Consider the following 13,506-nt stretch of genomic DNA (forward strand, 5'->3'; position numbering starts at 1 on the left):
TTCCTGATGAATAAGAATAGTAAGTTGCAGCTCGGCTTGAACACGGTGTGCTGGCTAACGTATTCTTACCACTAATTCAAAGGTTTCCACCAATCCCTGGCCCCTGCGGAGTCCTGTTGCCTAGCAACCACCTAGTGTGATGGAATGAGGTGTGCTGCCGAGGGCCAAGGTAAGCCAACACACTCTCATGAGCCTGCCAAAGGCCATCTTATCAGCATTTGTTGCTTATAATGATTTATCAATGACAACTAGCCACCGTGTTATCTGTATATACACACAGAAAAGAAAAATACTTTTGTTTTTATTTCTCAAAATAGTCACACATACAAAATATGGTTAGAAAACAGGTAGAATCAAGTGAGGAAGGAAAAAAAAGTAGGTTTTTTTTGGAATGTTAGTTGAGTGTTGTTGATCCCATTTTATTGTCGTTGTCTAAAACCTGTCCAGGATGATGATGATGAGCTGGCTTCAGGTATAGCAAGATGAAAGAAGGAATCATTTGGTCTCTCATTTCTGTCCTAACTCCTTGATGGCCTCTGTGGCTTTGTCGGCAGCTTTGCCTATGGCTGCTTGGCTCTGTTTGCTGGCCTCTTGAGCAACTGCATCCATTTAGAGAATAATAGGACACATTTCAGATAAGATCAATATGTTACCAGCACTTGCTAGTTAAATTATTGTCCACACTTAAGTTTAATTAAGTTAGTAATAAACATTTCCCGTGGTTGCCTCTGTCCTTTCCAGGTCTTAAATGTTTTAATTCATTTTAGGAGGCAGCCATTTTGCCACTTGCTGTCAACTGAAAATTACATCACAATGCCTAGCTTACAAACAGGTGAGCTGGGATTGGTCGATTTGTTACCTAAGCCCTTATAAGGCACTGTGATGTCTTTTTCAGTTGACAGTAAGTGGCAAAATAGCCAATCCTTTGAGATGGATTAAAAAGGGGTGGATTTTTATTCCTCATCCATATTCAATAAATGCAATTTAAATCAGAATGACATGTTTAGACTGGGAGTGGGAGGTATTTTAAAAGAAAGTTTTTCGGCCCAACTTCCCCTTTAATGCATTCTTTCTCTACCTCACATATACAATAAAGGCCAAAAAATATTCCTATATACGCTGGCCTAAATTGCAACATACTGAGTTACATAATGTTGTTTACATTTTGTTATTAACAAAACTGCAATTTTTTAAATGTTTACTTTATTCACATAAAGCTACACATAGTATATTGCAACCTTGTGTTTTGCTAGAACTTCACTTTGTCATTCTAAGGGCTGCCTGTTTCTGATATGTTGTTCCTCTCATGTAGCAAAATAATGTCACCAAAGTAACCAATCTAACAAACCTTTTATTACATTACCAACTGTAAAAAGTTAAATGCATAAATTCAATATATTATAGAGACAGATACAAAATACTTTTGAGAAGGCCAATTCCTACCTCATTTCTACATTAAAAATCTGTTAATTAAAAAAAAAAGTAATTTATTATTCAAATTTCTTGAGATTTTGGGTTTTTGGTTGCTGTAAACTGTAATAGTCAAATAAAAACAAACAACTTTAACATATTTCACTCTGTGCATCGCGAATCTACATACTGTACTATGAGATCTACTTTTTAAATGGAACCACTGAAATAAATTAGATTTCCACTATATTCCCCAAATGTGGTCATTTTTCAAAATGCTATCCACAATACACTATACACATATTCTGAGCTGGATGTGTATACAGTACAGTCAGACTGTTGCAGTGTGCCTGGTACCTGCATTGGCTGTTTCTTTGGATGAGTCTGCCACCTGCTGCACAGCTTCCTGAGCTGCCTGCACTGAGAACACAACGTTGCTCTGTGAAATGTATTTATTTAAAAAAATACAAGTGTCGTCATTGTATGAGCGTATTTACCTGCGGTTTCCGTGACCTCTTTGACTGCGGAGTGGCTGCTGCCTTTTAGGCCCTCAAAGGACTTCTTCAACGAGGCCATGGCACCACTCTTTTGATCCCTGCGGGGACCACGGCATGGGTCTGAGCAGACTGCAGCCCGAGCAGCCGTTTAATACCCTCGGTTCGAGCCAGACACTGGTGAGGCTGCACGTTCCAGTCGGATTAACCCGCACAAAACCACCTCAAAGAGGCCCGGTCAGACTGGCATCCTGGTAGTTGTGCCAAGAGCCATCGCAGCAAATTCTAAACATCCTGACTCGTTTGACAGGCCCTAGTTCACTAAGCGAATTGGTTACATGAGAAATCAAAATGAGTCAAAGCAAATAATTTTTTCACATTTTTTTTTATTTACAGAGGATTTGCATGTTTGGCTTAACACATAAACCTTTTTATTGACAAGTCCTGCAATTTAAAGCACATTTTTGATATGACAACCATTATGATTTCAAGACATAATATATTGACTTTAAGTTGTTAAAATCGTCAGTACACACAAACACGCCCACACACAAACATGTATACTGTCCATGTCCAACAGATAGTTTTTACTGGAATGATTTCACGAGCAACTAGAAAGATACAAAGTAAAAAATAAACCCAAAAACTCTTACTTTAAAAACATTCAAAAAAGTTCCAAAAGGAATTGCAAGAAAAACAAAAACAAAAGAACCCCACAAACAGGCATTGTCGACACTTAAGAGGATATCATTGTATTAATATCTGCTTGCAACTTGGACGACTTTTTTCTGCTCCCAATGTCACATTGGAAGTTGATGAACATCTATTACACAATTTCTAAATACATATACACACAAAGTACACATTCACAAGCCCTGCTTCTGGTCTCATTTCATTGGGAGGGAATCAAGGAAATGAGACAGTGAAGGACGATTCTACAGCTCAATAAATACCGACACCCAACACATTACATTAATAACATTTACAATATATAATCATAAAAGATTTGTCTTGAAGGAAGAACATTTTTCAGTGGGAATTCTTGTCTTTTTGGAGGTTTTTTTTTTTTAAAACAGGAGAATAATTGGAATAGTATTTGTCCTTTTATTATTATAAATATTATTGTGCTGCTGGTTGAATGGTGGCTCGCACTGATGCTTTTATGCTTCTGGCTCGTAGTCTTGGCTCTCCTGTGGGGTGAATAAACATGACGTGATGAGCTGTTGTATATGGGGAACAATTGCCAAACTGTACATCCAAGACAATAACTTTACCAGTAATTCCGCCATTACAAAGTTTTCGTTGTCAGACACAATAATTACAAATTATAGAACAAATCAGACTTATGTTTAGAGCATTGAGAATAGCAAGGACGTCATAACGTCATACTGAAGTTCTATGTCCAATCGGGTTGGTGTGATGTCATACTACCACAAACGTAGAGTAGAACTTATATTGTTCTAAACTCAAAGGTAAATAAAAAGAGGAATTGTGGGATATATCGGTGCTAACCAGGGACGTAAACGGCACGGTTAACTTTGACGGTGTCGTTAACAAACAGCGTGACTAACCGTGTTTTGAACAACGCATATTTAACGGCGGCTTAAGAATTTAGAATTTAAATGTGTATTAATTTTAATTAGAAATTTGAATATTTTTTTATTCCAGTATGGATGGATGGGTGGGTTATTTTAATCAAATAAAAAATTGTAAATATATACTAAATAAAAATGAATACATTATTGTAATAAAAATTACAGGACTCTTGCATCAGATTACTGTATTATGTAATCCATGTCAGCCTTTTGGCATTTAGCGTGCTCACATGCAAATTGTGGGAATTTCAATACTGTGTTTTCAGTTGTTCATAATAGAAAACTGGTTTTGGCCTTTTATGTAGCTAAATAAGCCACCCATATGACCGCATAAGCTCTAAAAACAAATAATTCAATATCACTCAAGGGTTTCAGATTTGTGGCCCAGCATGCACAAATCTAAAAGATGACGTCAGTACACGAATATTTAATTCAATGTCTCTGTACAGCCTATAGAGGGCAGCACCAGGCTGTACAAGAGCTTCAAGGATGAGTCGTGAGCTCATCCCCAGCATCCTTCTATCTGCTCACGCCTCCTCACATTATGACGACCTTAAATTCACAGGCTGTGTAATACTCCTGGGTCATTTGATGTCTACATTAAAATGAACAGAAGGTTTTTTTTTTCCATCAATCCAGCCAGAGAGAGGATTAATGCAAATTGTTCCCATTCCAGACTCTTTACAGCAATGCAGGGAGACCCTGACGTTACCCACAATGCACTAAGGCTGTGGACGTCATCACCACACCCATTCAGACCGTGAGCGTGTGCACTGCTGAGTGTAGAGGGATGGGGGAGGGGAAGGACATGCAGGAGGAGGAAGAAGAGAACATGGATGGGATGAGCCAACTGCCTGGCAGAAATGTGAATTATGGAAAAAATGCAGTTTTGCTCATTTGGCTGACTGATGCAGTTACGTGGACGAAATGACAGGGAAATGGAAACATGACAAATTTAGATTTAATGAGATAAAGATGAATATTTTAATCTAAAATACAAAGGAAAGGGAAACGACAAAATCAAGGGATAAAATGAAAGTCATTTTTAACATTTTAATCCTCTGCAATGTTAAATAGAAAACATTTCTTTCCTTTTTCAACTCAATACAATTCAAGTAAAACACTGCAAAAATGTGTGAAATGAATGTAAACGGATTTTATATCAATATATTCAGGATAGTGACTCGCTCCCTGGGCTGGTAATTTCCAAAAATAAACCATTTGTGTCACACTTGCTCTGTGCTGTCCCACCCAACCCCGTAGGTTTATTTATTGTGCAAGCCACAGCAAAACATTTGGACTTTTAAGGGATAATAATTTGTAGTGACAGAGATAATTTCACAAGGCTGTGAGTGTAGCTTGCAGCGATTTAGTGAGTCATACTCGGGGGTGTTTAAAATATTTGATCCCTCTAAGCAAACATAAACACCTCTCAGTATGATTGTAATCAACAATACAAGACGGCGTGACTCAAAATGATGCACAATTATATTGTTACAGGCGCGAATCTACGTGGTGGCACTTTCATAACAGCGAAATATTGGATGCTTGTAGTAGGCATTATTAAACATATATACCAATCTTCTCCAACTTACTTATAATACAAGCAAGAACACATGTAAGGAAAAAGCAACATTTAGAATAGTAAAGAATTTAGATGTGTCATTGTGCTTCTTGGATTTGATATTGGCAATATGCTAAACGGCGTCTGCCGTTTGTAACAATTGATTACTTTGTTTGGCTGTTAGCTAGCTAATCAGTGCATGAGATAGAAGTACTCTATGGAGTAGTAAAGAAATTGGCATTAACTACTAATTTAAGGTCAGCAAAATGTTGCTTTTTACTTGGAGCAAGTTTTTGTTTATGTGTGCATTTTGTTTCATAAAACCTTCATTGCAGATTGTATGATAATCAATGACTTCTCTGCCTTGGGCGCGCTGTACAGCCAAGCATGTATGAACATGTACGTGTGCATATGCACATATAATCTTAAGGCCAACCCACTGAAAATGTTCTGGCTCCGCCCCTAAATGGGTGGTATTATCAACAGGCTAGCCTGTGGGATGATAAGAGCGAAAGTATGAACACTGCAAAGATACACTAATGCGCATATGGAGTCGATGAATACTGACAGGCCTCTCATCTACGGGAAGTGACTCACTGATTGTTAAAGCAAAATGTTTTAGTGTTTCAAAAAGCCTGCAAACATTAAAAAAAATACATAAGACTCCACAGTGTGATGCATGAGACGTGTGAATTTTTTGGTGCAAGCTGATCACCTGCTGGGAGTCATCATATGTCTCTCCTTCTGGCTCCAGCATTCCCTCTGACTGGCCCTCCGTGGCCTCCTGCCCGTACTCCTCAGGCTGCATGGCAGAGAGAGAAAACAAATATGAAGGCTGAAAATATGGAGGACTGAACAGACATACCCAAACTACCATATAGACCTGTTCACTCCCACAACTGCATAAATGCCACTTTCGACTTACACACGTCAACAAAAATACCAAAAGAAAGAAAACTCCACCTATGCGCAGTTAGACTGCACTTTGCGCTAAAGTTGCACAAAAAAGGGCCCTTTGACTTGCCCTACTTTTGGAAATCAAAAAATCTGCTTGTGTTTTAATTTAACTAGTATGAATGTGTCTATATTGTACTTTGTGGTGTACACAACATACCAAGAGCTTTTCATGACATTTTGGCAACCTCATTGCCTACATGAGGCAAATTATGCTATTCGAAAGATGCAGATTAGCTCTGCATCGCTATAAACAAGGGGCTGACAAATATCGATTTTCATAGGTCGATGCATTGCAGATATTTGGCTGAATAAAATTACGATAATGATGCATCAGCTGATTAATTTAAAAATGTACATAGTGACTAAAATAATTTTTTTTTTGTATGTGTCCCATAACTCTTTCAACAATAAAGATATTAAATACAGGCAAAGCCTGTAGCTGGTTTACAATACGTGATCCTTTAGTATTTTTAAATTTAATTTTGTTTATTATTTGCTACTTTACAACAAAGAGAAAAATGGGCGAAAATTAGCCGACTTAAAATACATTTGTTTGAATGCCATTTTCTTTTTTGTTGTTATTGTCGGGAAAAAATTGGCAAAAAAGTGGCCTATTTTTCCCAACATGAAAAAGGCTAATATGGGCCAAATAACTGATCGGTCGGTCCCTACTATAAACTATCACCACAACAAAGCTACAATATATTTTTTGTAATGGCAAAATGGGTCTCCTGTAAAGTGACTATTTTGCACAACTAGCTGTCTTCCTAGGATTCAGTGCCAGAAAATCAAAGATAATCTGATGTGTTAAACTAAAACCGGTAATAGAGGTGGAATACTCACTATGAGATTTCCATGAAATGTGAAATGCATTACAAATAAAATCTATTATTATTATTAGTAGTAGTAGTAGTTGGAGAACCTTACGTTGACACAATAGTTTATTAACAAAGCATGAACTATTTCCTTTCTCAGGAGTTTGCTCATCACTGGCTGTGTGACAATGAGACCTGAATACAAAGCTAGTGGGTCACAACTCTTATTTTTAAACCACCGCTAATCAAATCAATTGGGTCGGAGAACAGGCCATAATCCTATGTGCTCAATCTTGCTGCAAGGGAAGCCACTGCACAGACTCCCTGAGTGGAAGCTAGCATAAACCACTCTTTTTGAACATCACTTTAGTTGGCACACAGGCTGATTTTGATGAGCTCTAAATGACAAATCGAAACATTGTTTGTAAGCACCCTTTTGCCAGGATGTAAAAACGAGCAGAGGTGTTGCTCCCCCAGAACTGTAAACAAGCCAGTAAGGTTTACTATCTTAGCGAGGCAGTGCAGAGGCTCCAACTGTGAGGATGAAGGCTTAGAAAAGGTCGAAGAGCTCGGTTTCACTCGCAGCCAACCAGAGCTCGACAATATGTCAACATGTGACAGCGCTCATGACATGGGGAGGTCATTTAGGGTGAACAGCATGATTGTGAACATGAATTGATTCCAGACGTGGGTCACAATGAGGGTTACAACAATCTAGAATAAAAAGACAAACATTCAATTGAACTAGGTTGTATAGTGAGAATAGAGAAATAGATCATATAGTAACTGAGGGTGCTTACTTACTCAGACATCTATATATATTTAAAAAAAAAAAAGTAAGATTTTTATTATTTTATTATAGTATGTGATGTTTAGTGTTTGATTTAAGGAACAAAATCAAAAGCCTTGATCAAGTCAATTGTGATTCATATTTTAATGTCAAAAATGCTTTTGGATTTGACAGATTTGCCTGACATCAGCGTTAAACTGAAAGATCCTGATTTAAAAATTCTAAGTTCAAAGTTACGATTATTCACATAGAAAAAATAAATAAAATACATCATCATATAATGTCTTGGGGCGATAACTGTTGCATCATGTACATACGTTCATGTCAGATGGGAATTCGTCTTTCTTCAGAAGGCCAGTAGCGGCAGCAATGTTCTCCATCGCTCCAGTGGTCTTCTCAGCCACTATGCACACAGATAATAAGTATTCAAAAATAAATATAAAATAGAAAAAGTTCAAATGTATGCGCAGGATGATGATTCCCATTGCACACGTCACAACAATCATGGTTTAGAGCAGAGTGTCGCAAGATTGAATCGAATTATGGCAACTGGAATAATAATCCAAATATAAACTCACCTGTGCCGACACTGTCTTTGGCCTTGTTGCCTAGTTAACAAAAAAGTGAAATAGAAATAATTTAGACACAATAAACAGTTAACATAATCTAATACTAGCATTTAATCTGACAGTAAAATTGCCTTTGTTTTGTGGACCTTGCTAGGTATCTCCGGGTTATTTAAGAAATGGTCCAGATGATGAAAAGAGGATGAGAGAATGATTAATGGTCATTCTCTTTGAAAAAGTTGCTGAGCCTCAGATGATGGTAAAGACACTCAGAGAGAGCTCAGCATTTTGTTGACTTATTGATTCCAATAAAAAAAATTAATATTCCTATCTCAATCTCAGCTGTGATGAGCTGTGCGGAAAAGTATAGATCTTCAATCCCATTTCAAAACTGGCAGAGAGTCACATTTGATAAACATTTAAATTATGTTAACCTCCTGACCACTCTATAAAAATCTCTTCAAAGATGAGTGAAAGGTCTGCGTCACTTATATCAGACCACCTCAAAATGACAAGCTTGTTGTCTCCACCATGACCAGAATAACACATTTATTCAAAGCCCTAAAGGATCTTGAGCTGCAGTGTAAATGTGATATATTGTCTGGTCCTTAGTCCAAAATTGCATCAGCCCGCCTGAAACCAAACAGTCAGTCCCGGCAGACTTTCATTTCCTAACGTATAATGATAATCTGTGATGATAGTCTAGTATAAAAATGTTATCACTAGATTTTATTAGAAGTTGATTGTTTGTTTTCCAGAAACATAAGGATCACTGCATGTGTTATACCAAAAATGTAAAAAGATACTCCAGACGAGCAGAAAATATGCCAAAGATATGGTGCACTAAAATATTATTTAGCATCCAAAATGTGATTTCAATCAAGACCAAGAGTCAAGAAATGATTCAGAATTTTGTTTTACTGTACATTTTTTTGGGCTATGGCTAAAACGGCACCTGATGTACTTTGGCGTCTGACATCCTGACATCGCCCCATCCTCACTATATAAGAACTTTAGTGCCTTTGTTGGTATTAGTGGTTATCCAGTGCAATTACGACATGCAGTTAGCTAGCTTGCTATGCTTAGAACCCCAAAATGAGTCTTCCTATCTAAGAGCTGGTCGTTTTAGAGAGCCTTGTTGACCGCCATGAGTGTGCGCATGTCACGCAGAGAAAGAGGGGGAAAATAGATAGTTAATGTTTTACAACTCTAATTTTATAAAGTGCTTATCACAATGCAGTTTCATCACATCCTGTCTGCTTATGTTATGATTGGAGTCGATTTTTAAACATGAGATAAGCGTGGTGCATGGAACTGCCACCTGGTATTAAAAACAATGGGCAGATCCTAACCTGACATGGTAGGCCATTAAAACCTTGTAACAACTAGTAGGAGCAGTTTCGGGTTGTTCTACTCTTGTAATTATGAGCTGTCTGTGAAAGTACTGGGCCATGTAATGATTAGTTTCACAGATATTTAAAGACTCCCACGTAGCTCACATCTCCAAACTGGCCACAGATATGAAGGCACCAGGGAGCCATTTATTTAAGAGACTTAATCAACTTTACTGCTGGTTTGAAATACAACCACATCATTGTTCAATTGTTTGACCTTTTGGCAGCTCTCATCCATCTGCACTTTACTTCACTGAGCTATTTGACCAATCTACTCCAGTATATGCCCAGTGGTCCTGAATCTGATCTCACGGGGCTCTGGAAGTAACTGGGTAGCATCCGCATGCATTATTGGTCCCTGAGGACCATTGAAAGCCAGCGGAGGAGAAGTCAAATGATGAAGCTTTCTACAAACGGCACCCTCGGAGCAAAACTAAATCGAGGAAATGCATCCATGTGAAAACACACGAGTGGAGTGTGCAGGAAGAATTACTACTACACGCCCATAAATGATGGCTATTGCTAAAGAAGGCAAACTCTGATGTGTTTTGTGGTTTGCCCGAAATACATGCCCCAAATAAATAACAGCTCCACAGTTATCAGGTATGTATACATAATCTTTAGCTTCTTTTGATAAGCAAGAATTATCGTATCATTATCTATCTATCTATCTGTCTGTCTGTCTATCCAGTATTTCACTAAAGTACACTCCTCACATTTTCACTTAGGGGTGGACTCACTTTTGTTGCCAGGATTTTTGCTATTAATGGCAGTATTTTGAGGGTGCAATAAGTTTATTATATAAGCTGTACATAGACTACTTTTCATTGTGCCAAAGTGTAATTTATCTGCAGAAATGTGAGGGGCGTGCTTACTTTTGTAAGACACTGTATATATCCCGTCCGTCCATCCAGCCATCCATTATCTGCAGCGCTTGTCCTCACTAGTGTCGCATAAGGTAACCGAAACATTGTAAGCACTCTTACTTTATGTAAGCCAATGCAGTTTCACACAACTGCAAGGTGATGGGGCAAATTGATACTTCACTAACAGTATCTATGGATACTGATCAATTGCGATAATAAAAATTGCTTACAAAGTCATTTTATCTGATTGTGCAGATGTATAATTAATGTTTAATATGTAACATGCAGGAAGACTTATTCTGTTCTACAAATTGCAACAGGTGGATACGTAGGTTTACTATAATATACCTTGGCTTCCGCCATCTAATAGTCCAGCGTTTAATTATTCTGGCTGTAACTACACGTCATTGTCTTAGACAAATGAAGATCGGTTGAGAATTACTGAAGTACAGCGTCAACGACAACAGGATGCAGAAGCACAGACACACTACGGTGCTGTGTTCCATTTTGTGTACAGCAACAAGCACAGAAGACTCTGGAGGATGTGAAAAGGAGCCAGCAAGCAGTTTGACTGCCGCATGACATGTTTGCGGCTCATGATGAGTGACAGGCACACCAGTAATAGGATTTCAGATAAGATCTCATTGCGGATACATCTGACAACTTCTACTTTTGTCTCCACAATCATGCCTGGATGCACCTGTATGGAGTGTGATCGTATCCGTGATGGCAACCACCAGGGGTTTCCATTTTGGGCCTTTTCGCAAAGGAAGATGCATGGATATGCTGTACCTGAAGCTGTGCAATTCAAGACTAGACCAATATTTAAGGGGGGAAATTGGTTTCTAAAGTCACAGAAAATGTAGAGAAAGGATGAACTACAAATCTATTTGGCTTTGTCTAGGACTTTGAAATGAAAATGGCAGTCTGCGCCGCATATACAGATCTCTCTTTACTGGCTGCCCAGTACAATAAAGCCAAGTCGACAAATACACAGAAAAATGTACATGGAAATGTATGTTTTGTGTAGTCTTTATCTGATGCAGATCTCCCAAATTAGCATCATTTCAGTTTGCTTGTTTTCCACTGCATCTGCTTAATTGCATTTACGTTACTTTTTTGACAGTATGCAATAATTCTGTAAACGGTATACTGTACCTTCAATTCGCCCGCCCATTGGCTTTGCCTGCCATCAAGTGCACAGACATGTGGCACGTGCTTCTCCACCCCCACCCCATCTCCTGCTTGTAGCTCCGTCAAGTGAGGCGAAAGGCCATACGGATATTCAGAGCATCGCATCAGCTGCGATTACTCCTCACCACAGTGCTATCTTACAACTACTGGTATTGATGCTATTTAGTAGCTGCTTGTTGAAACGGCCTCTATAATTAATGGCACAGTGCATCGATCTGCATACGTTAAACACTCGCATTGATCATTTGTCTTGCGGAATGAGTAATAGATTTAATGCTGCGGCAAAAACTTTTGCTCGGTGGATCCATCTTTTACGTACACGTTAACATGTGTTTTAAAATTAATTAAAATATTCAGATATAGTGTGACCAATAGTTCTTAGTCACACAGCACATAGGAATATCAATTTCCTTACAGTGGATGTCAATTCCAGATTTCGTCTTACCTACGAACATAACTCCTTCTTTAGTCTTCTCAGCCGCCACGGCAACTCCTTCCTTGGTCTTCTCTGCAGCCACAGCCACACCCTCCTTGGCTTTGGACAAACCCTTCATGAACACGTCCATCTTGGCGAAGCAACTGTGGGCAAAGAAACATGTGTAGTCATTCACCGTGCATAGCCATGTTAAGGGTCTCATACTAACCAGCCACTGAAAGAGTTAACTATCATCAGGATAACAGGTTAATTGATAATATGCAGTGGGGTCCATAGGAGGTTGGGGGAAAATGGGAGCTGCAACGCCCCCTGTGGTGGATCCTGATAGCTGCAGTCCGGCCAACAGGCTTGTAGGAATATAACCACTGTGTTCACTCATGCATTCACGGCTCTTTTCAACATCCTCCCCCATGCATTAAATATTGAGAAGCGAAAAGATTTCAATGAAATGGTTAATTGTGGAGGGGGTCATTAATTATTGCTCACTTGTAATGCTACGCTCAGTAGTGGGGAGATGCCTGCCTGGGAACAAACCCAGGCCTTTTTTTTTTTTTTTGTATGGGGACTGCACACCATATTCATGGAGGTGGCATTTATTACTGGGGGATGGGAACACTTCCATTTCTACACGCATCACGGTGTTAAACATACATGAAGGGTTACACCATAGGTTGCACCAATTTACGCACAAATGGAATATGCTATTTAAATTTAAATCGGACGCCATCGCGTATGCTGTAGATGAATTATTTGATGACGTGCAGTCCTATAGTGAGCGGTTGAGGGCATTTATAATAGCAGCATACAGCATTAACATTTGAAACGAAAAGTATTCACTATGTTAACGCCGATTCCACGGCGTCTTCAAATGGCGGTGGCCGCTAAACACGCCGAGAAATTACTATTATAAGCCAATTAACGAATATAAAAGGTGTCCTTACCTATTTACAAATATCCTCGACTTGTCCGCTTCGTGGTCGAGCGAGTGAAACTATCGCGTTTTTAAGAGCAGAGATATCTTGCAATGATCACTACGGTGGGCCTTCCTCACGATGATCTCGACCAACAGTGAGGCTGAGACCGTCACGTACCCTTTCCTTCCCGTCCCCTCCCACCCCACCCCCTGCACGCCTCCACCCCCATCGCCAGCCTCCTCCACTATATTGATCACCCCCCCGGCTCGATGTCACCTGCTACGGCGAGCAAAATGGCTTGAAACAGGGCAACATCACGATATATACTCTGCGCGCTAATGACGAATTAATTTGTTTTTCATTATAACAAAGGCATGACAAAAACGTGAACGGGTCGTGATCATTGGATATGAATATGAAAAGAGGCACATAACGGAATAATCACTGTTTGTGGTCTAGTTGTGTGAGTTGGTTTGTGTAAATAAATCATTTTGATTACTGAATATACGCG

General features: G+C 39.0%; 2 protein-coding genes across 2 annotated transcripts; both read right to left on the bottom strand.

The window, feature by feature from the left end:
- Positions 1-284: 284 nt before the first annotated feature.
- Positions 285-2,063, bottom strand: adirf (adipogenesis regulatory factor). Its single transcript, XM_086084864.1, has 3 exons — positions 1,908-2,063; positions 1,768-1,830; positions 285-599 (listed from the first exon to the last, which is right to left on the bottom strand). Exons 1-3 carry the CDS (start codon positions 1,984-1,986, stop codon positions 508-510), a joined length of 234 nt encoding a protein of 77 aa, XP_085940990.1. The 5' UTR covers positions 1,987-2,063; the 3' UTR covers positions 285-507.
- Positions 2,064-2,270: 207 nt separating this feature from the next.
- Positions 2,271-13,193, bottom strand: sncb (synuclein, beta). Its single transcript, XM_086084863.1, has 6 exons — positions 13,023-13,193; positions 12,091-12,224; positions 8,204-8,233; positions 7,943-8,028; positions 5,779-5,865; positions 2,271-3,094 (listed from the first exon to the last, which is right to left on the bottom strand). Exons 2-6 carry the CDS (start codon positions 12,209-12,211, stop codon positions 3,065-3,067), a joined length of 354 nt encoding a protein of 117 aa, XP_085940989.1. The 5' UTR covers positions 12,212-12,224; positions 13,023-13,193; the 3' UTR covers positions 2,271-3,064.
- Positions 13,194-13,506: the final 313 nt, after the last annotated feature.

The sequence above is a fragment of the Leptonotus elevatus genome, chromosome 9 (assembly GCF_054856555.1).
Source record: "Leptonotus elevatus isolate MCC_2025b chromosome 9, RoL_Lele_1.0, whole genome shotgun sequence".
NCBI classification, from domain to species: Eukaryota; Metazoa; Chordata; class Actinopteri; order Syngnathiformes; family Syngnathidae; genus Leptonotus; species Leptonotus elevatus.